Source organism: Branchiostoma floridae, chromosome 15 (assembly GCF_000003815.2).
Source record: "Branchiostoma floridae strain S238N-H82 chromosome 15, Bfl_VNyyK, whole genome shotgun sequence".
Lineage (NCBI taxonomy): Eukaryota > Metazoa > Chordata > Leptocardii > Amphioxiformes > Branchiostomatidae > Branchiostoma > Branchiostoma floridae.
This window is the reverse complement of record NC_049993.1, coordinates 21,013,697-21,037,985: the sequence shown is the minus strand read 5'-3', so window position 1 is coordinate 21,037,985 and position 24,289 is coordinate 21,013,697. Positions and strand designations below refer to the sequence as shown.

General features: G+C 43.3%; 3 protein-coding genes across 3 annotated transcripts; 2 read left to right on the top strand and 1 right to left on the bottom strand.

The window, feature by feature from the left end:
• Positions 1–910: 910 nt before the first annotated feature.
• Positions 911–3,106, top strand: LOC118431672 (proton-coupled folate transporter-like). Its single transcript, XM_035842917.1, has 5 exons — positions 911–938; positions 1,214–1,342; positions 1,561–1,808; positions 2,234–2,437; positions 3,005–3,106. Exons 1-5 carry the CDS (start codon positions 911–913, stop codon positions 3,104–3,106), a joined length of 711 nt encoding a protein of 236 aa, XP_035698810.1.
• Positions 3,107–3,656: 550 nt separating this feature from the next.
• LOC118432555 (solute carrier family 46 member 3-like) lies at positions 3,657–6,910 on the top strand. Its single transcript, XM_035844175.1, has 3 exons — positions 3,657–3,736; positions 4,813–4,969; positions 6,670–6,910. The coding sequence occupies exons 1-3, from the start codon at positions 3,679–3,681 to the stop codon at positions 6,737–6,739; spliced, it is 285 nt and encodes a 94-aa protein (XP_035700068.1). The 5' UTR covers positions 3,657–3,678; the 3' UTR covers positions 6,740–6,910.
• Positions 6,911–8,691: 1,781 nt separating this feature from the next.
• On the bottom strand, positions 8,692–21,091 carry LOC118431994. Its single transcript, XM_035843457.1, has 3 exons — positions 20,750–21,091; positions 14,785–14,829; positions 8,692–9,002 (listed from the first exon to the last, which is right to left on the bottom strand). The coding sequence occupies exons 1-3, from the start codon at positions 20,871–20,873 to the stop codon at positions 8,827–8,829; spliced, it is 345 nt and encodes a 114-aa protein (XP_035699350.1). The 5' UTR covers positions 20,874–21,091; the 3' UTR covers positions 8,692–8,826.
• Positions 21,092–24,289: the final 3,198 nt, after the last annotated feature.

The window sequence follows — 24,289 nt, the reverse complement described above, 5'->3', positions numbered from 1 at the left end:
CTTAAATGCATTTACAGTACAACAGCTCTGATCCGGTGGGTACGGGCATCAGGGTACAAGGAGGGGGGTGTATAGGGGGAGTACATTGTACATCCAGCGTATGAGGAGGGTTCGGGGGGGATAGGGAGGGGGTTAAGGAGTAGCCCTCTGCAGTAGCATAAGGAAGAGAGAGGATGGTGTCAGGTGGAATTGAAAGATTGGACTTTTCTGTGCACAATTTTTTTGTAGCAGCGAACATGCAGGTTACCAGTCAGCTACAATCCTCAAGGCTGTTGTGACTTAGGTTTTTAATTTCCTCATCAGGCAGGAAAGCAGACCCAGGCGGAGGCCTCCCAGTGGCTGACGTACCTCCAGTTGTGCTCCTCCCTCCCATCACTCGTCATCGCAGCCATCTTGGGTTCTGTGTCTGACAAGGTCGGCCGCAAGGTCGCCATCGTCACACCCGTTGTTGGCGCTCTGGCAACGTGAGTCCTCTAGTTCTGAATAAATCTCCAAGAAGATTCCAAGTAGTATCCATGGGCCAAAAAAAACTGGTCCAAAAGTTATCCAACATGTAACAATTTACAGTTTACTGATTTACATCGATGAATCAGGGACTTGTTTCATTTTCTGTGTTTTTAGATCCATTGCCTCTGCGCTGGTGGTGTACCTGAACCTTCCACTGGAGATCCTGCTACCAGGTTAGTCATTACCGACTTTGTCTATTTGACAGTCAACAAAGAAATGTAAGGGGTCACTATAATTGTAAAACTAAGCTCCACTTAAAACCAACCAAGTGACCGCATTATATATTATTAAGTAACATACTCCGTGACATATTTATGGTTTCATCCGCATTAGTTACAGCAATATATACGTTATTATGCTGATGATATGGACAGTCCAAAAAAAAATCATCACACAACACGACATGCCAAACTACATGCAAATACGGCAAAGTAAACATAGAGCTACAGATGCGAACACTCATCACATCTGATAAAAACACTTTGTCATCAGAGGTTACCCTCCGTCACAGAGTGATAATAACTGAATGTTTACAGGAAACAACAGGCGCTAAACCAGACAGTGATTGAGTGAGTCACGATGTTTCTAATCAAGTTTTAGAATAGACAAGCAAACCTAAAGCTCTTTATTTTGCCCCCCCCCCAGGTGCCTCCCCATGTGAAGATGGAATGACCTTGACATGACCCTTTTGTGCCCCCCTCCCCAGGTGCCCTCCTATATGGCATGCATGGAAGCTCGACCACCTTGTACGGCGGCTGTTTCGCGTACCTGACGGACATCACGGAACCCGGGAGTCCCCGCACATTCCGTATGGCCATCCTGGAGAGCGCCATTGGTAAGACACGTCCTTGATAGCGGCGGGAACAGTGCTGGGATTTTTTATATGTTTAACATTGTACTGCATGGAAAGTGGAATTTACCAACAGCACTAAATGCCAGGCAATTTTTGTTGATGAGTTTTTATTATTGTTTATGGGTGTTTGTGTTTAATGTTGTTTCGTAACAGATGTTTATCATTTTGTTTAACAGTGTTTATTGTTGTTATGTTTACAGGTGTTTCGGCTATAGTAGGTGTCCTCGCAGGTAACCTGTGGCTGGGCGTCCTCGGCGTCCCTCTCGGATTCCAGGAGCCATTCTGGTTCACTGTCGGGCTGACCGCGTTCTCGCTTCTGTACGCCATTTTTGGCATCAAGGAGACGTGCCTGAGACGTGGCGGCCAGAAGGTCTGCTCCTTGGGCAACGTCTCAGGGATGGTGCAGCTGGTCAGGGGCTCCTTCAAGACGGGACAGTGGAAACTTGGGGTTTGTTTGTTTGTTTGTTCGTTTGTTTGTTTGTTTGTTTGTTTGTTTGTTTGGGATAGCCATTGGTAACATGTAATGCAGTTATTTTTCTTCCAGGGGTTTTATCCTATGTATCATGTATTTCATTACAGTATAAATTTGTTATAAACATAAAATGCACATTGTACAATGATAACAACAACTGTGCCTTAAATTTATCAATTGTATATACTAGAACTACATGAAAGTATATCTTAATGAGATCAAATAAAATACCAATCAGATGGATTTACAACTACTGGATCATAGAATAACAAATAATCAAAAAGGCAATTTCAACTCATCCAACTCAAAGGAGATACAATGTAGCAACTAAAATGAATTACCTGTACAACTGAATGAAATATTAAAAGAAAAGCACAACTAATAACAACTTTTATGTCCAGGTGATCCTGTTGGTGTTCTTCCTGAACAACGGTGTGTTCGCGACGTGGCCGGGGATCGTCACGCTGACCGTGGTCGGCCCGCCGTACTGTTGGACACCCGATCTGCTGGGGTACTTCTACGCTGCGATGTGCGCCGGTTTTGTGCTTGGCGTCCTGGGGATCAAATTACTCGGAAAATGCCTCTCACCGTACGGACTCATGCATGTACGTACTGTAAAATAATGCATTTAAGTTCGCAGGGATTTAATTTCATGGTAGCAGGAAAAAGGACTTTTCATAGTGATGTTAAGTTCGTGGTAGCACCATGTGCTGTAGTATCTTACTGCAATGGAAAAATGTTTGCGGTGGTGAAGCGGCAGCCTCAAAAATCGCAAACATTGAGCCCCTTCCAAAGTTTCTGCATTTACAGGAATCATTGGTACTGTGTTTAATGATGATAATTTCAATCTAAGACTTAGTCGTTCCAACTTATTTTAAAAAAGATTCTCTTATGTTAACTGATGCCATTTAATATGTGGCATGCTGTTTCCCAGTCCTGACACATGGTTTATGTTGAACTGAAGATACTAGTATTTTGTAAGCCTTGAATGAAATCAACTTGACGGAGTGCCGTAATTCATGGACTCTTAATCGCATAGTCTCAGTGTAACACAAACTCTGCTGTTTGGGGCTGTAACTAGTCCCTCTCTACAGAGGTGTCCGGCATATGTTGAGCGGGCTGCTATAGGTGAGATTTAATCAGGCTAGTAATCGCATATTTGTTTTCTCCAGGTTGGTTTTGTGTCCGGAACAGCAGGATTTGTTGTACAGGGGCTAGCTGTCTACACTCCAAACCGGAATGCTGCGTTTTACTTAGGTTTGTTGGTATACTGAAGATCGTAACCTTTAGTCTTTAGAAATACAATGATGATTATTGTTAGTACTAACCTTCTTGTAGTCGTTATTCAACAGACATGCATAAAAATACAATATGTCTTGCTATTACCGTTGAATGAGCTACACCTACATGTACAGTGACTCCAAAGTATATGACTTGTGATAATTAAACCTAAGCATAATATCAAAGTATAAAAAAAATTAAGTAATTTAAGGTAAGTTGTTATATAGCTATGTTTCACTATGTCAGGACAGAAACACTAAATCTCATTTTGTTATTAAAAAAATTGTGAAATCGTTACTGGCTAACTGTAAACTCTAGATGCAGTCAGGTGACTGCTAACTATTCATATTTTCACACTTCAGTTTACTTTCGATACTTATGTTGACTTATGTTCTTTTATTGTTTTAATTGTAATCTTGAATGGACTCCAGAAGGAATAGATTTTGCGAGTATATTGTAAAGTCTAAAGGAGATCGAAATAAACAAACAAACTATTACCCTGACTTACAGTGTCCTAACAACATATCCTCTGATCACAGCGTCGTTGGCTGGCTGTCTCCAGACCATGCCGGTTCCCACCATGAAGGCCGTCATGTCCAACATGGTGCCGCAAACACAACAGGGTGAGAGCCTTTAGTTAGCTGTGTGTTTGTGTGTGCGTGTGTCTGTGTGTGCGTGTGTCTGTGTGTCACTGTGTGTGTGTGTTTGTGTGTCACTGTGTGTGTGTGTCTGTGTGTCACTGTGTGCATGTGTCTGTGTGTCACTGTGTGTGTGTCTGTGTGTCACTGTGTGTGTGTTTGTGTGTGTCTGTGTTAGGGCTGGGTATCGGTACAGCGTACCGGTACAAAACCGGTTTTTCTTATTGGACCGGTCCAGAAAAACCGGACCTGAAAAAATTGGGTGGACCGGACGTTGGACCGATTAGAAAATTAAGAGATTATTTTGTCAGGCATTCACACGTTTTGGCGCTTGTAGGTGGAAGAAAATAAGAGTGAAGTACTAGAGTAGAGTTAATAGTAATGTCTACCAAGTTTTACAGCCAATCGTACAGGTGAAGTTAGCGTTGTAGGATTCTAAAACGCCAGTGTAAGTCTAATACTCCACCAAACAGATTTCTTTGTAGTGAAATGGACCATTGGTATGAGTCATACTGAATCAGGTCCAGGTTCAGTGCCGGACCTGGACCTGATCCTCTGGACCTGAACCGGACCTGGATTTTCTGTACCGGTACCCAGCCCTAGTCTGTGTACATGTGTGTGTGTGTGTGTGTGTGTGCATGTGTGTTTGTGTGTGTATACATGTGTGTGTGTTTGTGTGTGTGTGTGTGTGTGTGTGCGTGTGTGTGTCTGTGTCACTGTGTGTTTGTGTCTTTGTGTGACTGTGTGTGTGCATGATGTGTGTGTGTGTGTGTGCATGATGTGTATGTGTTCGTGTGTGTTACATGTGTGTGTGTTTGTGTGTGTGTACATGTGTGTGTGTCTGTGTGTGTGTGTGTGTGTGTTTGTGTGTGTGCACATGTGTGTGTGTGTGTGTTTGCATGGGTGTGTTTGTGTGTGTGTGTGTGTGTATGTGCATGGGTGTGTGTGTGCCTGCATGTGTGTCTATGTGTGTGCGTGTCCGTGTCTGTGCTGCTGTTTTTATATATTAACTAGAAGAGGTTTGCTATCTCAAATTTTCATTCAAATTTCATCCCCTTTAGGCAGCCTGTTTGCCCTTATTGCCTGTATGGAGAGCCTGGCCGGGGTGTTTTTTATCCCCGTGTGGAACAGTGTGTTTGGAACAACCGTGTTCTTCATGCCGGGGCTGGTGTTCCTGTGCTTCGCTGGGACACTCATCATCCAGTCTGCGCTCATTAGGTAAGAGTACTTTTTTGTTTGTTTGTTTGTTTGTTTTTATTTTTTGCATAAACCGCCTCATGGCTTAACACACCAGGTTTGTACGGAACAGTACAGAAAACCCATGTTTTGATGCGAAATGCGCCAGAAGTTGAACAAATTTGGTGCCTTTGAACAAAAAAGTGTTGCAACAGCAATGTTCCAACGTCCGAATCAGGTATTCGAATTAATTGCTAACCGTGCCCTATTCGGCCCGCTCGAAACAGTTCGATTTATTCGAATGGAGCCTGTGTGATACGCCTTTCAAACCTGTGCGATACGGAAGCGTACAGCCCGGTCCAGAACACCCGTATCGAACGTTTTTGCATCACAGGTATGACATAATGAACAGTACAAGCTGCATACCCTTTAAACCACCTCATGGTGTAACGCACCAGGTTTGTACTGAACAGTACCCGGTAAACCGCCTCATGGCGTAACACACCAGGTTTGTACTGAACAGTACAAGCTGCATACCCGGTAAACCGCCTCATGTCGTAACACACCAGGTTTGTACTGAACAGTACAAGCTGCATACCCGGTAAACCGCCTCATGGCGTAACACACCAGGTTTGTACTGAACAGTACAAGCTGCATACCCGGTAAACCGCCTCATGGTGTAACACACCAGGTTTGTACTGAACAGTACAAGCTGCAGACCCGGTAAACCGGCTCATGGCGTAACACACCAGGTTTGTACTGAACAGTACAAGCTGCAGACCCGGTAAACCGGCTCATGGCGTAACACATCAGGTTTGTACTGAACAGTACAAGCTGCATACCCGGTAAACCGCCTCATGGCGTAACACACCAGGTTTGTACTGAACAGTACAAGCTGCATACCCAGTAAACCGCCTCATGGCGTAACACACCAGGTTTGTACTGAACAGTACAAGCTTCATACCCAGTAAGCCGCCTCATGGCGTAACACATCAGGTTTGTACTGAACAGTACAAGCTGCATACCCGGTAAACCGCCTCATGGTGTAACACACCAGGTTTGTACTGAACAGTACAAGCTGCAGACCCGGTAAACCGCCTCATGGCGTAACACACCAGGTTTGTACTGAACAGTACAAGCTGCATACCCGGTAAACCGCCTCATGGTGTAACACACCAGGTTTGTACTGAACAGTACAAGCTGCATACCCGGTAAACCGCCTCATGGTGTAACACACCAGGTTTGTACTGAACAGTACAAGCTGCATAATCTGGACAGATTTATTTGATCCAGTCACACCAGGAAGGACCCTTACTCTGTTTGAGCGTGGTGGGGCCTTCAGCGTGCTTGAGGTGTGGCTCTCCTCAAACACGGGACCCCTATTTAACGTCCTATCTAGATCTGCAGGACGTACATAACCAAATCTGGGTAGTACTCATTTCCACCTGAGTGAAGTGAGGAAAGTGTCATTCCAAAGGGCACAATGTCGGTCGTATTTTAGGAGATTCAAACCTGTGACCCTACCCAGACATATGCCAACACTGTGCCACATTTTTCAGATATCTTAAAACTTCAGCCTGCTGAGGCCGTTTCTGTAATTGCTTATATCTAAGGTTTAAGCAGCTAACTACAAACTTAGTAGTATTACATAGTAAGAGTGCAAATTTTAGTAGTGGCCTAGAAAGATTTATTTGTTTTAATTTAAATGTTGATTTGTTGATTTGTTTATTTTTACTTTGTAGTGTTGTGCAGTGCCACAAGCGGCCGACTACCTACGAAGTCTTGGAGGACGATAACGATCATATCAACTAATGAAGCAAATCTGTGCCTAAATGATAAATATATAAAATGATAATTATCTTACACCACAGATGAAGAAAACGTTAATGGATGAAGAAAAGGTACACATGGGAAAACTAAGGGATAGAAAATAAAATATGATATAAATATGAATGATATAGTTGATATAACAATATATTGAATAAAAATAATATATTGTAATTATTATAAGAACTATTAGATATGAATATGAATGCATTAAATATGAATGATAAATGTAGTAAATATATAATATAATTCCTAAAAAATGTAATACCATAACTATTACATGTCAGAATATTGTTGGGTACAAGAATAGATCAATATGATCAATGCTTTAGAATTATCATAGATGAAGAAACTGTAATACCATACATGTATATATATGTATGTGAGGACATTAATAGAATAATACAAGAACAAAATATGATATATGATATGAATAATAAATGTAGTGGTTGTATAATGCCTGAAGAGCATGTATAATGTGATATAATTGTTTATTTGAGAAAGTAACAGATAATAAGATAATAAAGTGATCATTGAAAGTAAATACTACAAGAGCATATAAAATAGATGTACCCAGGTCTGTAATGTAGCTAAAATACTGGAGGACCTTGCTACTATAAATGCAGGTAAAAATTATAATATGATATAAGATTTGGATTAATATCATGATTTTTTAAATATCTTACATACAACCAAAGTAAATGATATAACAACTTATATAATAAAACAAATAGACACAATCTTACACATTTCATTATTATCTGAGTGAATATGTCATTTGCAAGTAAAACGAGTAAAGATTAACTTATTGGTCATGTTATAGGATGTCCATGCAGCATGCAGCCTCACCAACGTTTTTAGTGTCAAGCAATGTCAATATCTCAGGGATATGTTAACTTAATAGTTAACACAGACGTGTCACATTTTAGTATTCTATTATCACTGCTCAGATTTAGAAAATTTAAGCAAGCCCATGACAATATATAATTTAACGGTACTAGCAGTACTGTTATTCTGTTTTTCCATGATGACGATAGTTAGTTTTAAAAATGTTAATGGGAGGGGTCCATTCACAGACTGGGGTCCAAATATCAACAAGTTTTAGAAATCACTTACAGATGTATTATTATATAGAGTCATTATAAGTTAGCATGAAAGCTCCTCTGTGTTAGTACAATCCATGTTGAAGTTTGTAACTGTCATTCAACTTGCAGTTTGTGTTGAATGACAATAACGCTCAACTGTTAGACAGTAACGTATCATAGTTGTTTGGTACGGTTGGTTTTGAATAAAGGCCTTTTAGTCCAAGATTGTAAATGATAATTCAATGAAAAAACGTACAATGCCATGATTGCGAATTCAAGAGTCCATCTTTATTTTGTTTTCGAAGTAAACATTTCTGTTAACATAGTACTATTAAACAGAGAATGCTGGAGGGCTCACAAAGGGTAATTGTACTGAGTTATTCTGGCTGAAAAACTTCACCATATGTTAAGCTTGTTGTACATAGCCAGCAGATCTTCTATACTGGCCGGCTGAGTCTGTAGCAGTGAGTTTTGCCATAACAAGCTTGGTGTAGAGTAGACTGGACGGTTCACCCCTATCCTGAATGGAACGCCCCAAACACCCCTACGCTGAATGGTCAGACCCGCAAACCTTATGTGTTTACTTCTGTCCTGTTTCTTGCGTCTGTTTCTTTATTGAGGTATAATTTTATCATTTCTTGTCCACAAGTACAGTCATCACGGCACAGGGCCATCCCCAGCTTTAAATTTCTTTTTGTCCCACTCATTGTTTGGGAGCCAATTTTTTTTAGATTCTCTTTGTGAAATCTGTCATTTCAAGCTTGCCAAAATATTTTCGTCAGTTTCATGTCATAAAGTTCACATTTTCTGGACAGATGGGATAGAATTTTCCTCTATCCCAGCAAATCCTGGGGACAACCCTGCCTTACACGAACAACAAATTAAAGAAGGTTTAAAACATTTTCCCGCCTACACATACAAGGCTTTGGTAACATGTTCCTTGAAGTATCTGGGTAGTCATCTTTAAGAAGTTCCTGCGACGTCTTGTCAGTCGAAATGCATCAGCACGTCGTCCTGTGGCGCCCCCCTGCGGCTCACCCTGGAATAGCAGGTCTTGTTGCAGTAGTGTTTCTTGAAGAGGCAGCCGAGGAGTGGACATCCCGGGTTCTGGGCACAGGACTCGGTACAGCTCCGGTACCCCATCTCACACACGGACAGGCAGTCTTAACAACAAACAAACAAACAAATAAACAACAGTTATCAGCGCAGGACTCGGTACAGGACTGGTACCCCAGCTCGCACACTGACAGGCAGTCTAAACAAACAAACAAACAACAGTTATCAGCGCAGGACTCGCTACAGCTCCGGTACCCCATCTCACACACGGACAGGCAGTCTAAACAAACTTGGATTGTTTAATAGCTGCACAGCTCTGTATATGAACGTCACATTTTTGTTTAGGTAACCAGAAAATATAATGACTGTCTTGTTGAATATAATAGAGTAGAGTAGATCGTTGTTGCCTGGTGGATAGCTTTTGGCTCCAAGTTGGACCGCTCTTCAGATGATTTGTTTTAGTCTTGATGGTGTTCATGAACTGACACAAGGTATGTACTGAAATCCTGTTTTTGGTTTGTCTGACCAAGGAAGTTAACCTCCTTGATCTGACTGCGTGTCTCTGTGTGTGCATTTCTGCGGTGCAGATTATATACGTTCTGCAAGAGGGCGTTTTTATACTGTCAATAGGGTGAAGCCCGCCAGCTTGGCTCGTGAGCGTGAAGGTCCTGTCATGCGGGAACATGTGGTTGTCCCGCTGCTGATACTAGTAGTACTTTGCGGCTCCTCCAAGATTCGTGCTTTCAGCCAAGCACATCGGGGCAGTCCTTCGCTTATAGGGCCTACACACGGAAACCGAATCAGCAGGAATCAAGCAGAACCAGCCGGTATGAAGTATGTGTAAAATTCGTGCCACATTCAGGCCATTCTGAGTGGAAATTCCAAATGGACCTTATATCCCCTTCACACGAGAAGGAATGAGTCAGAATGCCGCCAGAATGAAAAGCCTTTTCTATTCCTGTGCATTCTTAGTGTATTCTAGAAATTCTTACTGCATTATCTATAAGTGTGTTGGGTTCTTTAACACGCAGAGGTTTGCTTCCTGAGTCTCCCGATACAAAGCATCGAAGGTTTAACGCTTCTCCCGAATGTTGATTTGTATTTCAGGCCGAATATACTATTACTAAATACATGTGAGGTCACGTGTTCTAATTATATGGTCATTTCAGCCTGATGAGGATCAACAGGATTTTTTGGTCTGAAAAGAAGTAAAACCCGATCTCAACAGTCGCTCATGGGACTGAGAAAAATGGTGACTGGTGGCATTTGTTCCAGAAAAGGGGATCTTTATTACCAGGTATTTAGAACTGAACGGGACTTTTTTCAATGTCATGTAATGACTGGATTGAAGTGGTCGAAGGCTAGGTTTGATTGTCACTGCAACCACTCAATGATCTGATGAAAATGGTTTCTAAGGACAGGTGGTTGTTCAGGACAGGGTGGGATTATGTGAAAATGGACGAGGCTTAACTTAGAAGTTCATCTGTGTTGGTAGAAGTCATTCTTGAAATAGTTGAACTGTAATTTCCAACACAGAAATTGGATTCATCCAAATTTTGCACGGCATCAGTCTTTGTCAAGAATCCTACATGATCCATTGCTCACTGAGTCACGTGTTCTATCTGCATAACGTGACGTCACGACAGCAGTGGATTGTTCATTCCTTGACAAAGACTGATGCAGCTGTGCAGTCGAAAATTTGGGTGAGTCCAATTTTTGTGCTGGAAATTACAGTTCAATTATTTCAAGAATGGACGAGGCTGTATTAATGTTACTTGTGACTGAGTCGATGTGGTTGGCTGTGTTGGACAGTACCTTTACGGGCTATTGCTCCGAACTTCAAAAAAAGAACGTATTTCCGACTCAAAGACACGTTTACCATAAACACTGGCGATGAATAAATCCAACAACAGCTATATATATATATGAAAGACACCATGGCGGCAGGAGGATCAATGGTTTACGGTTGGTACTGATGCCGGACAGGTTTATCAGTACAGGCGGCATCTGTCAGTGGATTCCCCGTGACACCCGTTGTCCATCGTACTTCGTTAAGCCAGCGGATTCCCTGTGACACCTGCTGTCCATCTTACTTCATTAAGTCGCCATTACCGAGATGAGGTGCATCAACTGTGGCTTAAGACAGGATGTACAGATTTAAGAGACCGTGTGTCATTTTTCAGGCCAGCGTGGCTCCGAGCACGTAATTATAAGGAACTAAGGTGCCAGGGTAAGGTTGGATCCGATCTTGCAGAAACTCCTAGGCATGTTCCAGTCATCTTAGAACTTTAAAAAATAACGTTGAAAATTTATCTGAACACAAAACTCTCCGAGCACGGGAGGAACTAATGCGCTAAGGCAAGATTGCAAATGTGTGTCAGCCATCTAGGAACTTACAAAACGCCTCGTCATTGAAACTTTATCTGAACACAAAAAGTGAAGAAGAAAAGGAATAGGGAACGAGTAAAAGTATGAAAACAATGTAGTATGAAAACTGTAGTAAGTCACCGGTTAGCTAGCACAGAAATATGAGAGCTACTTTATTTATGGTTCATGGACTTTGCCGAGCAGCGGCCGCAAACCTATTCAATGTGGTTCCTCGCATCCTTTAAAAGTCTGCAATTGAAGACCAATAAATTCAGGAAACGACCCGTTGTCAAGAGCACTTCCGGAAGACAAATGTTAAGCAGTAAATATAAGACAGAAATGACAGGATGCAAGAAGAAATAAATGTGTACTGTTGTTGTAAAGACGTACAAGTGGATGTATAAAAGCAAAGAGAGCGCAGAACGAAACGATACGCCAACCAACACTTTGCAGTGGGTGTATGATCAGTGGGCCACACTGGTGAGGAAGTAAAAGAAGGGGAAAGAGATAATGAATGGAAGAAAGGTATTACGGAGGCGAAGGTGTCCAACAATAAAGAAAGGCGAAGGCCGAAAAGATACATCAACAGTTTCAGTTGTGTAACCAGAGAGCCGCCCTCGTGAGAACGGAAAGAAAAAGAATAGATGACATGATGGGTGGAAGGGGAGAGTGCTCAGGAAACGAACATGTACCAGTGAGAGGGGTAAAAGGAAGAGCGCCCGGATGGCCGGAGGAGGCAGATGTGGAGGCAGAAGTGGAGGAGGCAGATGAGTGGATGTGGGTGTAGGAAGGCAGACGTAACCAGTTGTATAATCAGAAAAGCACCCTCGTGACAGCAGACCCCCCGCGGAGGTGATAACCAAGATCCTCTCCCCCATAAAAGTAGTCCCTCGTCAGTTTTAACGACAGCCCCGCCTGTTTACTCAATGTGGACCGGATCACCCGGGATCACTCCGCCTTCCTTCCTATATCCACGTTGTCAGCTGCGGAGCGGAGATAAGGGCAGAAACTGCCGCATCACCAAAAGGCTGAAACGCTGACTACCTGCCCACAACAGGCGGTATCCCTCCTACCGGGCTATTATGTCGCCGCTATAGAGCAGGAAGGGTGGTTTCATGGATAACAACGGCGGAAGGGAGGCGGAAATTGCTCTCCCTGACCTGAGCTCTTATCGGCACCTTCCCCCGCTTGGTGAGGGAGAGGTGTACAATGGAGCTGCGGTAAGGCTGCGGTTGTGCAGAATCTGCTGCGAAAAGGTCTGAACAAAACAGCTTTAGCTGCGATACGGGCGGCCGGGACAAACACGCGAGCTGTGAGAGATTGGGAGTAGGGTTAGGGAATAAGTTATAATGATGGCGTTGTGAGTTTAAGCTAAATGTAGGACATGGCTTAAGTTTCTTCTTCCGAGACAAAACACGAAAAGGTCTGGACAAAACAGGCCCAGCTGCGATACGGGCGGCTGGGACAAACACGAGCTGTGAGAGATTGGGAGTAGGGTTAGGGAATAAGTTATAATGATGGCGTTGTTAGTTTAAGCTAAATGTAGGCCATGTCTTAAGTTTCTTCTTCCGAGACAAAACACGAAAGGGTCTGAACAAAACAGGTTCACCTGCGATACGAGCGGCCGGCACAAACACGCTATCAGCGATGGATTAGGAGTAGGGTTAGGGAATAAGTTATAATGATGGCGTTGTTAGTTTAAGCTAAATGTAGGACATGGCTTAAGTTTCTTCTTCCGAGACAAAACACGAAAAAGGTCTGAACAAAACAGGCTCGGGCGGCCGGCACAAACACGCTACCAGCGATGGATTAGGAGTAGGGTTAGGGAAGCAGTTATAATGATAGCGTTGTCAGTTTAAGGTAAATGTAGGCCATGTCTTAAGTTTCTCTTTCCGAAACAAAACATATATGACGATACTGTGCGTTTGTTTGATAAGACGGGCGCTTAGAAAAGCGTTTTGGCCTTTAAAAACTTTGTTGGCTGAGAAAGATAGTCTCGCTGTTCTTTCAGGCATTAAGTGTTTGTCTATACAGACAAAGAGAACAGAATCGGCACAAAGCTATCAGGAAGGTCCCACCTATCAGGAAAAGTCCCTGCATTTGTGGCTGTGTTTATGTCGCTAGTAAAAACAAAGCGGACGCGGAGAGAACATTTGACGGCTTGGATTCAAACTGGGGATGATAATACCGCGCAGTGACTGCCACCCACCCACTTTACTTTAGTTACGTCGATGAAGGTTAGACATCCAGGTAATAAGGTACACCAAAAAGTAGTGACTCACGCAATTGGATATGGTCCAAAACCATATCCAGTTGCGTGAGTAAGTACTTTTAAGTGTACTTTAGTTACGTTTTGTTTCCAGATATTTCTGGTCAGAATATTTAACTATCGGTTATGCTGATACTTGATATGTAGGTAGGACTTGAGAAGGCAAGAGTTGAGTTTGGTTTTTGCCCCCTGGCAACTGTCCTTGGTACTTGAGTACAACTTCCTTTTTGCAGTTACGTTTGCAGTTACGAAACGATCGAAAAAATCCTCAATCATCTATTCAATGATTAATTAAAACTTCTTCAATTTTAGCGTGGCAGTAATAAGTGAGCTGGAGGGTCTGTATGGGGTTCTGTAATCTCAGTGGAAGCTCAACGTGGGCTGTAAGTGGGAAGAAGGGTCTGTTAGGGGTTCTTTAATATCTGCTGGGCCACAGTGCGTGGGTTCAAACTCCTTTATGCAGAATTAAAACATCCGGAAGGCGAGTGATTAGTTTTCTTCACGGAATCGGCACTGAAGAATACGTGGATTTAGGAAACGTGTCCTGACGAATGCGAAGGCGGGAGAAAATGTACGACCGGAAGTTGACTGTGTGGCCAGAAACCTTTGAAGTTAGCATGAAGGGTAACCTGTTTCATTGGAAAATATTTGTCATTCCTTGTTTGAAAAAGATTGACCATTTACGGTTGTCAATAAACTAAGTCCTTTCATGTCCTGTGTGTTGGAAATTACAGTTGGAATGTGGGGTCTTTATAAGCTTTGAAGTTAGTTACAGTTTTTCATCTCTAGGTGAATGTAACCACCACTGACATCATGAATACAACCCACCCACACTGTGTAAATAGATATAGAAGGGGCATTAATTTAGTAATTGCTCTGAAAGGCGTGTCGGCTGCATGCTGTGACTGTGACTGGAAATGCGGGCTGTGTGCAAAGATCTGAGGGTCTGTCAGAAGCTCGACCATTTCGTGCTGACTCCATGTCGCGAGTTTGACGTTTTTAAAGAAAAGGTTTGTCAAAGCTCTGTAGAAAAGCTTCAAACATACGAGCCATGGAGAGTCGTGATGGCTTACTCCTTATTGACATGGACTCTGACGACATTCAGACTCTTTCAAGTGTTCAGAAAGACTTCAAATGGTTTCTTTTCTGCTTCAGAGTGGTTTTCGGTCTTGGGCGATAAACAAACATAACAGTCAAAAGACATATTTGGCCGGTATGAACAGAGAACGTTTGAAAGTGAAAGGCGTACTTACCTGAGATGTCGACGGAGTTGCTGTCGTCTTTCTTGGAGAAATAAGCTGGAAAAAAAACGACAAAAGAAAGAACCAGTTAAATCGTGCCATTACAATAAATCGTGTCTACTAGTTCTCGGTGGTTTCTAGGGATATTTTTGGCTACCCATCATTGGTACTATATCATGATTTACAACATGTTTACTCCAAATATTTCACTTTTCACCAATAGTCTCTGTGTTTTGGGATATATTTTCCCATTGTGTCAAGAATTACGCTTCAGAATGAATAATTCTACCAACTTAGAACGTTAAAATCAAACATAAAAAGTGCGTTATCAGCCCCAGGACAGTTTCTGACCAGTACAGCGATGGAGGAAGTCTTCAGTTAACTTATTTTCCCGCACATAACGGTGCATCCGACGGCGTCTATCTCCATTTCAGTAGCCCTTGTCCACACAGCTTTGCGCAATCACTACAGCAGGGGGCTAGCGTGTGTGTTCAACTCCAATATTGGTTCCCATAGGCTGAGTTCTAAGCAAAGAAACCACCATTTCTAAAATCCTTGGTATGACTCGGCTGGGGATCGAACTCACGACCTACCAAACGTAAATCGGCCACTTAACTCACTCGGCTATTGCACCGGTACAAGTCTTCAGATTACGTTGTTATTTCCCTGCTGTAGATCGACCCCTTCCGACTTCCCAGTGGTGCTTAATGCTATATATGATATATTGACGTCTTTCCAGGTTAACCACTGAGTTGATAAATCATACAAAACTGGGCCGATAACTAAAGAGAGAATCAGGTTTGTCAGTCGTGTAGATCTATCAAGCTAACTGTGATGCCTGGTAGTGTAAGCCCGACATGTCTGCGAACTGTCAGGAGGACATTTTCATACAGAATACAGCCGTTCTTCTCTCAACCACTACACGATTGGGGTGTGTTCAATGTTTGTATATTACTGAGCCCTTTCAAATTAGCCTGGATACCATCCGGATAATAGTTAGCTCCGACGTTTATCATAAATTACATACAGTCGCATCTCTTTCTGATTTTTATGATACATTATATACAGTCGCTTCTCTGCTATTGGGTAGCAGAAGCGAACATAAGAGCAAACTACCCGGATGGTACCTTAGGCTACTTTGAAGTGTGATGTAGCAGATTTCAAGGCTCTGGCGATTTTTCTACGACTTTCGTTTACCGTTCACATGTCCGCGACTGGTCATCTCACACAAAGAGACAGACCGACCAAAAACAACGTTAACTTTTCATGGAGGTTATACGGGCAAGAAGAATGAAACTCGCAGTCCATTACGCCAGACACACTGATGTTTTAGCATCCCTACTTTTTCATGGGAACCTACAAATGGGAACAGAAGCTGAGGGAGGCGAAAGGTTAGATACATCGACACCCTTGTCCTGCTGAGTCCATATTGACGGTATATACATACTTTATTTCTGTATGTGGTCCAGTATCTTTATGGGTTTGGAGTAATTCTCACATAAATGTGGGATATCAGAGCAAAGTGTACCAAATGGGGAAGTAAATCTGCAGCAGCAGCTCAGAAGAGGTCGCGTTAACTTATCTGATGAAGCCATCAGCTCAGGATAGTTAATCGGCAAGACATTGCCAGCAGGGCAAGGGCTAACTACATCTGACAGCAGCCTGAGCAATCAAGCCCCTGATGGGGGTGAAGTGACGTGAATGACGCTATCAAGTGAGCATGGAAGTTCCTTCTGAGATGTGGAATAGGGAAGAACAAGGGCTTTGCTTTACACTCCAAGCCTAAGCAGGGTTTTGATGGGGAAAATCGTGACATTTTTCTTATATGCCTTCTTTTCTGTCAGAAAACACCAGCAAGCAATGGAAAATGGTCGGACCATATCGCAGGCAGTAAAGTGAAATAAAGTGAAAGGGCATGAGCTAAGTAGATCTGACAGAAAGCTAAAGGAAATCAAGTCCCTGGTGGGGATGGAGTGACGTGAAAGACGCTTTCAATTGCAAGTTTGGTGCGAGCGGGACTAAGTGAGTAAGTCTTTGATACTCCTCCGAAAATGAGAGCTTCTTCTCAAGGACAGCACATGGATCTTCTGACTTATGATGTTTTTCATCGTCTTGAAAGACAATTGTTCACGAGAAGATGACATTTAAGACATTTGATGTAAATAAAAGTGAAACTAAGTCTGGTTCGAGTAAGACTAAGTGAGTAAGCCTTTGCTACTCCACCGAAAATGACAGCCTTTTCTCAAGAACACCACATGGATCTTCTGAAGTTTTATATCCCCTTGAAAGACGAATGTTCACGAGACGAGGGCATTTAAGACGTTTGATGTAAAACAGGTGAAACTAAGTCCGCCAATCCGGTGTGTAAAGCCGTAGGTATGGACTTTGTCGAGTCTTGTGGAAAGTAGCTGAGAGTTTGATCCGTCCCACGGCTGGCGAGGGATGCGAAATTGTTCATGCTACATACTTCAACCATAGTCGGGACTACAAGGTACGATATCATCGGCACACAGAGTGATAGGGCGGATACAAGCAGCTGGAATTGGATGACGTGTAGAATAAACCCCTGGACTGGAGGGCATTAGTAAAGGAAATGGTTACGGCTTCAAGCCTTAGGTTACAGCCTGGTGTGGTTTTACATTGGATGATGTGTTGGAAATGATGTAACCTCCAGGCAAGCGTACCTTGGTCTTGAAGAATGGGAAAATGGGATTTTTTTTCAAAAGGGGTGGTACTTCAAAAATTGATGTATTTTATCTAAGCTAGCTTATGACCTGAATCAAGTATTCAATGAGATACTTTTCTACGTCAAAACCGTGATGATCGGGTTATAGGATATTGTGCGATAGATTTTCCTGACAAGACTCGGGAGTTTTTAGAGCGGGACCTTTCCATGATTGGCGTTAATTGATAGTCACCTGCGGAGTTTGGGTGGTTTCCCAAAGGTGGCGGTACTTCCAAAATTAATTTATTTTCAGCTAATGAACTGAATGATGTGTCTCGAAACTAGAATGAGCTGCCTCTCCACTTCAAACCCATTATGATTGGGTTATAGGGCATAGCCATAGATTTTCCCGGACAAAGCCCAGGTGTTTCTAGAGCAGATCAGCCCATGAATGGCGTTAATCACCAGGTCAGTGCTGTGTGAGTTTTGCGGCTGACTCTTTTGTCCCAGCAGATGTTGGAACTGCAGCGAACAATGGTTACAGAACCGTGATCGATCCGTGCGTGATGGGTGCCGGTCGGGTTATCTTAATGAACAGTTTTCCGTTGGGCCGTCCGGGGCACTGCCATAGTATTGCTCAATGCAAGCCTTTGTCATGGTACCAACACTCTATAACTACTCAGGACGTTACCTACGTTGTATCGTTGATGTCACATCAACTTGACTGACGTATAGTATGATAAAAACTTTCGGGCTATCTTAACAGGCAGTTTTCCGTTCCACCGTCCGAGGCACTGTCCATAGTGTGTTCCGCCGAAGGGCGGTTATGCCGGCTATATAGATACAGCATACAGGTACAGATACAGGTAGTACTGCTCAATGCAAGTCTTTGTCCATGATACCATATACGTTGTATAGTTGATGTCACATCAATAAGCCTGACGTTAAGTATAATAAAAGCTTTCGGGTTATCTTAACGGACGGCCTTCCGTTGCGCCTCCCACGACACTGCCCATTGTAGTGCTCGATGGAGTTGTGTGGAGTAATGGCAGGATGTTTGGCGCAGAAGCTAGAGGTCCCCTCTTTAAATGATGTAATGTTACTGATCCTGTGTCCTTGTGAAAGGCACTTTATACAACTTTCCTCACCCCACGCAGGTGGAAAAATGGCTACCTGACTTTGGTTGGGGAGGTAAAGGGCGGTGGAACATGAAACAGTGCCCTGGACACAGTGGTCACTGCCCCTACGGCCGCCTCAAGAAGGCTAAATGTACTGCCTTTACCATAGTACTGCTCAATGCAAGTCTATGTCAACGGTACCAACACTCTACAGAACTACCCGAGACCATTACTACATCAATTTTCCTGACGAATAGTATAATAAAAGCTTTCGCCAACGATTTCTGCTTTAATCTGCTCGATTTTTCACTTCGTTTATCCACCTTTATATCATTAAATGCAGTAAGTAGCGTATCCGTCAAGCCTCAGCAGACTCGGGACCAGGTCCTTAAACCCCCCTCACATTAGGCGCGATTCGATCGGACGACGAGTCTGCGAGCTCAAATTACGAGGAGGCATGACCCTGACGGGAAGGGGGAACTCTGCCATTTCTTCCTTCCCGTCAGGGTCATGCCTCCTCGTAATTTGAGCTCGCAGACTCGTCGTCCGATCGAATCGCACCTAATGTGAGGGGCGTATTAGGACGGGACGTTAACGAGCCCATAGAATTTTCTGGTAAAATGAACAAAAAAAAAATGTACATACTAGTTCTGTTTGTGTTCTTTGTCACGACAGGTAGAAAAGTAGCTCTTCTGTCAGCTGAACTACTTCGAGATCACTTTCGCCAAAGCGTAACGAAGAAAGTTAAAAGGTATTACCAGTACACCAGGGTAAACTTCACAAACCTCTAACGATAAATTCTACTTAAAGTTTCTAGACAAGGATTTGGAGGATTCTGTAGACCTCTACTATCTTACAAAAATTTACCTTCTCGCGGCAAGGATAAGTACATGTAGACTGCAGCACAGCAATGCTTCAGGAGAAACTCTCTATCTCCCCGCTACATGTGTATGGTAAATATAGCGGCTTAGTCTTACCAAGGGTACCAGTGGAACGTCTTGACCGCTTTTGTAGCTCAGTTTAAATCTAGCCCGAGACGAAAATATCAAAACTACTAACCTACAGCTAGAGGGGATACCACATCTTTCTGAAAAGGCAAACTTAAGGATGTGCCATCCCTGCGTATTCTCGATAAGTGGGCCAAGGGGCTCGCCTGTACTAACAGCTCAAACCTATCGCCACGGACGTAGACTGCTGGTACTATCTTTACAAACCTGGTCCGGTACGTCTCGAGGAGGTTTATAGGTTATGCGAAACAAACAAAACCGAATTCTAGATCTAGGGAGCCCAAACCTACACCATTTACTCTCGTTCGGGCTATCTGCTACTCATGACCATAGCAAGTCCAAAACCGGAACCGAAAGATATCGGAATCGAAAAGAATATCCATTACCAAACATCTGCGCGTCCTCTGCATGAAGGCCCTTACATGTATGTCCTGTTGATATAGAGTGCTAAAAACTATAAAGGGCCCAAACGTATACCACTTTCCATCAAAAGAGCTATCTGCCACTCAAATCACGACCATAGCAAGTCCAGAGCAGAATTATCGAAACCTAAAAGATGTTTGCATTGCCTCACGTCTGCGAGTCCTCTGCATGAAGGCTTCCATCTGCTGTTAATGCAGAGCACTAAAAAAAAAGTAGCGGGGCCCAAACCTACACCACTAACTCTCCATCCAAATCACGTCCATAGCAAGTATAGAGCACGAGATATCGAAATTGAAGAAGAGATATAGCCATTGATTGCCTCACCTCTGCGCGACCTCTGCATCAGGTCCTCCATGTCCTGTTGGCGCAGAGGGCTAAGAACTAGGGGCCCAAATCTACACCACTTACTATACATCCAAATCATGACCAAAGCAAGTCGAGGACATGAGATACCGAAAGAAAATATGCCCCACTTCTGCGTGTCCTCTGCTGCTCTGCATGTAAGCTTCTATGTCCTATTCCTTCAGAGCGCTAAGAACTAGGGGCCCAAACCTGCAGCACGTAAAAGTCATCGGATTTGCCACCCAAATCACGACGATAGCAAGTCCAGAACATGAAATATCGAAAGAAGAAAATATATTTCCTGTTCCTCACATCTGTGCGTCCACTTTCCATCAGAAGAGCTATCTGCCACTCAAATAATAACAATAGCAGGTCGAGGACATGACATCTCGAAAGAAGAGAAGATGTTTCCATTGCCTCACCTCTGCGCGACCTCTGCATGAAGTCCTCCATGTCCTGTTCCTGCAGAGCGCTGCCGACCGCCGCCAGGCACAGCATGGCCAGCAGGCTCACCGCGCCGCACAGCATCACCTTGGGCACAGACATGCTGCTGGAAGTAGGGCTGGTGTGCTGTCGTCTTTCTTGTTTCTTGGGAGGTTTGCGGGCTGTTTGCAGCCTAGCTGAGTTATTTCTTTGTGAAGTTACTTTGTCTGCTTCGAAACCGTCGTCTTATATATCCTCCGAGTCTTACAGGAGACACGAGTTCTCCGCCCACCTTCTTCTGATGTCGTCACGGCTCTGCTGATGACGCGTCTGTGGACCTGCCGTGTCCTGCAGTATTTATGCGGCCGGGAGGCGGCGCTTATAGATTAATGACACCGCCATACGTGTGATCCTGGGAGCTTAGCCTCCGAAGCAGACCCTGAAGACAATGTTACCGATGACAATGTTGGTGATTATGACTCACAGTCTCTACGACGCCTACCAGCAAAAGTACTGTGCATCGCTAGACCAAATAAGGATTCTTAGCTAACGTTTCTGTTTGAAGACATTTGAATGAAGATGCTGTTATTTTCGAGATGATTGTCAGCAGGATACGTGGGCAAAAAAATCCGTTGCTGAAAACGGAGACTAGGCAGCTATCAGACATCATGGTATGCACATCATTATCTGCTGAAGGCGACTCATTGCACAAATTACGGCTGTTACTTTCAAGACACCGTTTTTCTGCAGGCTATGTGAATAAACAAACAGCTTTCATGAATAAACTTTACAAAGGTTCAAACAAACGTGGACGAAAAAGACTATGCTAAAAATTGAAGCATGGTAACAATAATCATACATTGTTATATGCACGTCATCATCTGCAGAAAAAGGCCCTACCAGAGGCCGGTCCCCAGGCTATGCACCCCACACCTTGGACCATCACGGCTGGAGGAGGGTGTCGATCCGACCCCTCCCCGTGGGATCTGATAATGAAGCTCCGTAGATCCTGTAATGTAGACCTAATCCCGTAATGTATACCTGACCCTAAAATTCCATCAGTGCTAAGCTCCAAGCAGGTCCAATATCCGCCGTGTTTTCCGCCTTTGTGTTACCGTAGGAAAAACATCTAACCATAAGAAAGACGTGTATGATGTTGTCAAAACAAGTCATACGTATACCATCCATCTGCTTGGATATGACGTCAGCGAATGACTGAATCTTTACCTATGGTTGGTCGGTCCATGAGCAGAATAGAAGCTGACGACTTGCAGCACGGCGCGATAGTTTGATTTTACACGGAAAGGCATCGGTTTGTCCGGTAATTCACACCCATGATTGAGGCCACATGTACAGGCTTAGCCCCCCCCCCCCTCCCCTGCGAGTAAGAACGCCATTTCCGGGCAAACATTTGCTGGATTCCTGCAGTTGCCAACGGAGGCAAGACTAAAATGGCTGGGTGACAACAAATTATACAATGACTGTGTGATAAAGAATTATACAACTCAGTAGTATTCGTTTCAACTGTTCTATCATCAGAATAGCACTAACAATAACCGCCATGGAGTAGTGATAATATCCAGAAGTCTCATACAACGCCTGCCCTTATTTTGTTCCAATTCACATGGTTTGTTTTAACAATTGCAACAGACCGCGATTGCATCTTCAAATAATATCTTCTTCTGGGTTTCCTCATCTAACGTCTCAGATGTGATGCTAAGATAAAGATAACTCATGGATGACTGGATAAACCTTTATTCAGCCTAAAGTTCTTTGTTAATGTTGAACGAAACCGCTCTTCCCTGGGGTCCAAAGAAAAACCTTTATCTCCATTACCTGTGAAAAGACAGTTCAAATCTGGCAGTTTACCATTGCCTTGTCTCCTCCGATTCCAACACGTTCCGTCAAAGTTAGAACATGGGCACACACTGCCACGTTATAGCACTGAGGATGTTTCACGCATCTGAACAGGTGAATATGAACAGGTGTGTGCGAACAGGTGTTTGTTTATGGACAGGTACAGTCAATACCTCCAGTTACAAGTCACAATAAGAGAGCTCTGTCCAGTTGTCCCCGCCCACACACATCAGTAACCCCACTCTGTACTTAGCGACCGTTTTTTCTCAGCCTCTTTCTGTTCCCAGTCTGGTAACCCAACAGAAGAAAAGGGAAGCGGGGTATACTAAAAGAGATTACCAGTGTGTGAAAGAATTTGTAAATACTGTACATATAAGGCAGTGGGAGACAAAACACATTTTATTTCCAAATGTTCATTCAACGAAACCGAAAGAATCACTCTGTTTAGAGAAGCCACAAAGACTTATTCGAACTTCCCCACATTGACAGACGAACAGAAAGTTCAAAATTTTAGAAAAGGTGGGGCTTTTCGTCTCCCTCTGCTTCCAAAAAAGAAGTCAAACCCAACCTGTTTAGAAATAGCCAACACTAGTATTACAGTAGAATATTGTTCATAACTGTCCATTGTCACTTGTATATCTACTATGTTTATACCATGTACTTGCAATTAGCCCTCGGGCAAGAACTTGCAAATAAACTTCTTCTACTAAAACTAACTTGGAGGCACATGCTACAAAGGGACCTCGACCAACTAGGGAGTAGCCTGGCGTCAGCGGAAACTTTGTCTCCTGATTGAAGAACGCTTGCTGCACAAATTGTCACTAGACACTGGAGGATCTAAGTTTAAGTCTAAGGCTTCAGCGGTTGTTGAATGACTTGAATTCAGGTTTGACCGTTAATATGGACAGTCAAGTAGAATTTCGTACAGGTCAGCAGTCAATAAGGGATGAAGGTGGCTGAAATCGGACCGCAGCTCTTCTATTCTGAAGCGCGGGTCATCGGTCTGTAGGTCGATAGGAACATCATTAACCTACTTTAGGTTCGGGTTTTAAACTCTGAGACCATCGGTAGTCGATATGCAACTCACAATAGCATGCAGAACGATTATTCGTCAGCTTTGTCAGGTTTTGTCCTGTTGCATCCCCTTGGCCTGTAGGTCCATTATGAGCAATTTTAGAAAATAATTGTTCAAATGATTCTTTTAAATTACAGATCTTGTACGCCAAATAGCGATTAATCAAGAAACTGGATATGATATTGGAAATGATCAGACGTTTCAGGTAGCATCCATTCCCTTTCATCGGTAACACTGAAGAGATTTGTTGAAGATCAAATGTTACACCCTAAAGAGATGATAGTCTTTTGTCAGGTTTTGTCCTGCTGTGCTCCCTGGGCCTGTAGTTCCTTTATGCGCGAGTTTAGAAAATGATTGTTTTAATGATTACATGTCTCATTTCTGAACTGGAAAAGGAGGCTCACGTATCGAATTTCCGGCACTTGGGACCGGGCGCTCCCACCCCGGTGATCAGGGACTGATCGACTTATCATCATCTTGTCTTGACCCTTTTCTTACATATGGTTTTCTGATGGATTATCTAAAACTTTGTCTTCGACTCCTTCGCATATCGGTTCATAGTTAGAATATAAAACCTAATCTCCAAGGAGATCTTGCTGTGGCAAAT

What these genes read in the sequence shown, in the direction of transcription:
- LOC118431994 (XM_035843457.1), bottom strand. Translation starts at nt 20,873, where the DNA reads ATGTCTGTGCCCAAGGTGATGCTGTGCGGCGCGGTGAGCCTGCTGGCC. An exon ending in CATGCAGAGGTCGCGCAGAG is followed by an intron (nt 14,830 to 20,749) that starts GTGAGGCAATGG and finishes TTTTTTTTCCAG; the next exon opens with CTTATTTCTCCAAGAAAGAC. An exon ending in CAACTCCGTCGACATCTCAG is followed by an intron (nt 9,003 to 14,784) that starts GTAAGTACGCCT and finishes TTTGTTGTTAAG; the next exon opens with ACTGCCTGTCCGTGTGTGAG.
- LOC118432555 (XM_035844175.1), top strand. Translation starts at nt 3,679, where the DNA reads ATGCCGGTTCCCACCATGAAGGCCGTCATGTCCAACATGGTGCCGCAA. An exon ending in GGTGCCGCAAACACAACAGG is followed by an intron (nt 3,737 to 4,812) that starts GTGAGAGCCTTT and finishes CATCCCCTTTAG; the next exon opens with GCAGCCTGTTTGCCCTTATT. An exon ending in ATCCAGTCTGCGCTCATTAG is followed by an intron (nt 4,970 to 6,669) that starts GTAAGAGTACTT and finishes TTTACTTTGTAG; the next exon opens with TGTTGTGCAGTGCCACAAGC.
- LOC118431672 (XM_035842917.1), top strand. Translation starts at nt 911, where the DNA reads ATGCCAAACTACATGCAAATACGGCAAA. An exon ending in CTACATGCAAATACGGCAAA is followed by an intron (nt 939 to 1,213) that starts GTAAACATAGAG and finishes CCCCCTCCCCAG; the next exon opens with GTGCCCTCCTATATGGCATG. An exon ending in CACCGTACGGACTCATGCAT is followed by an intron (nt 2,438 to 3,004) that starts GTACGTACTGTA and finishes TGTTTTCTCCAG; the next exon opens with GTTGGTTTTGTGTCCGGAAC.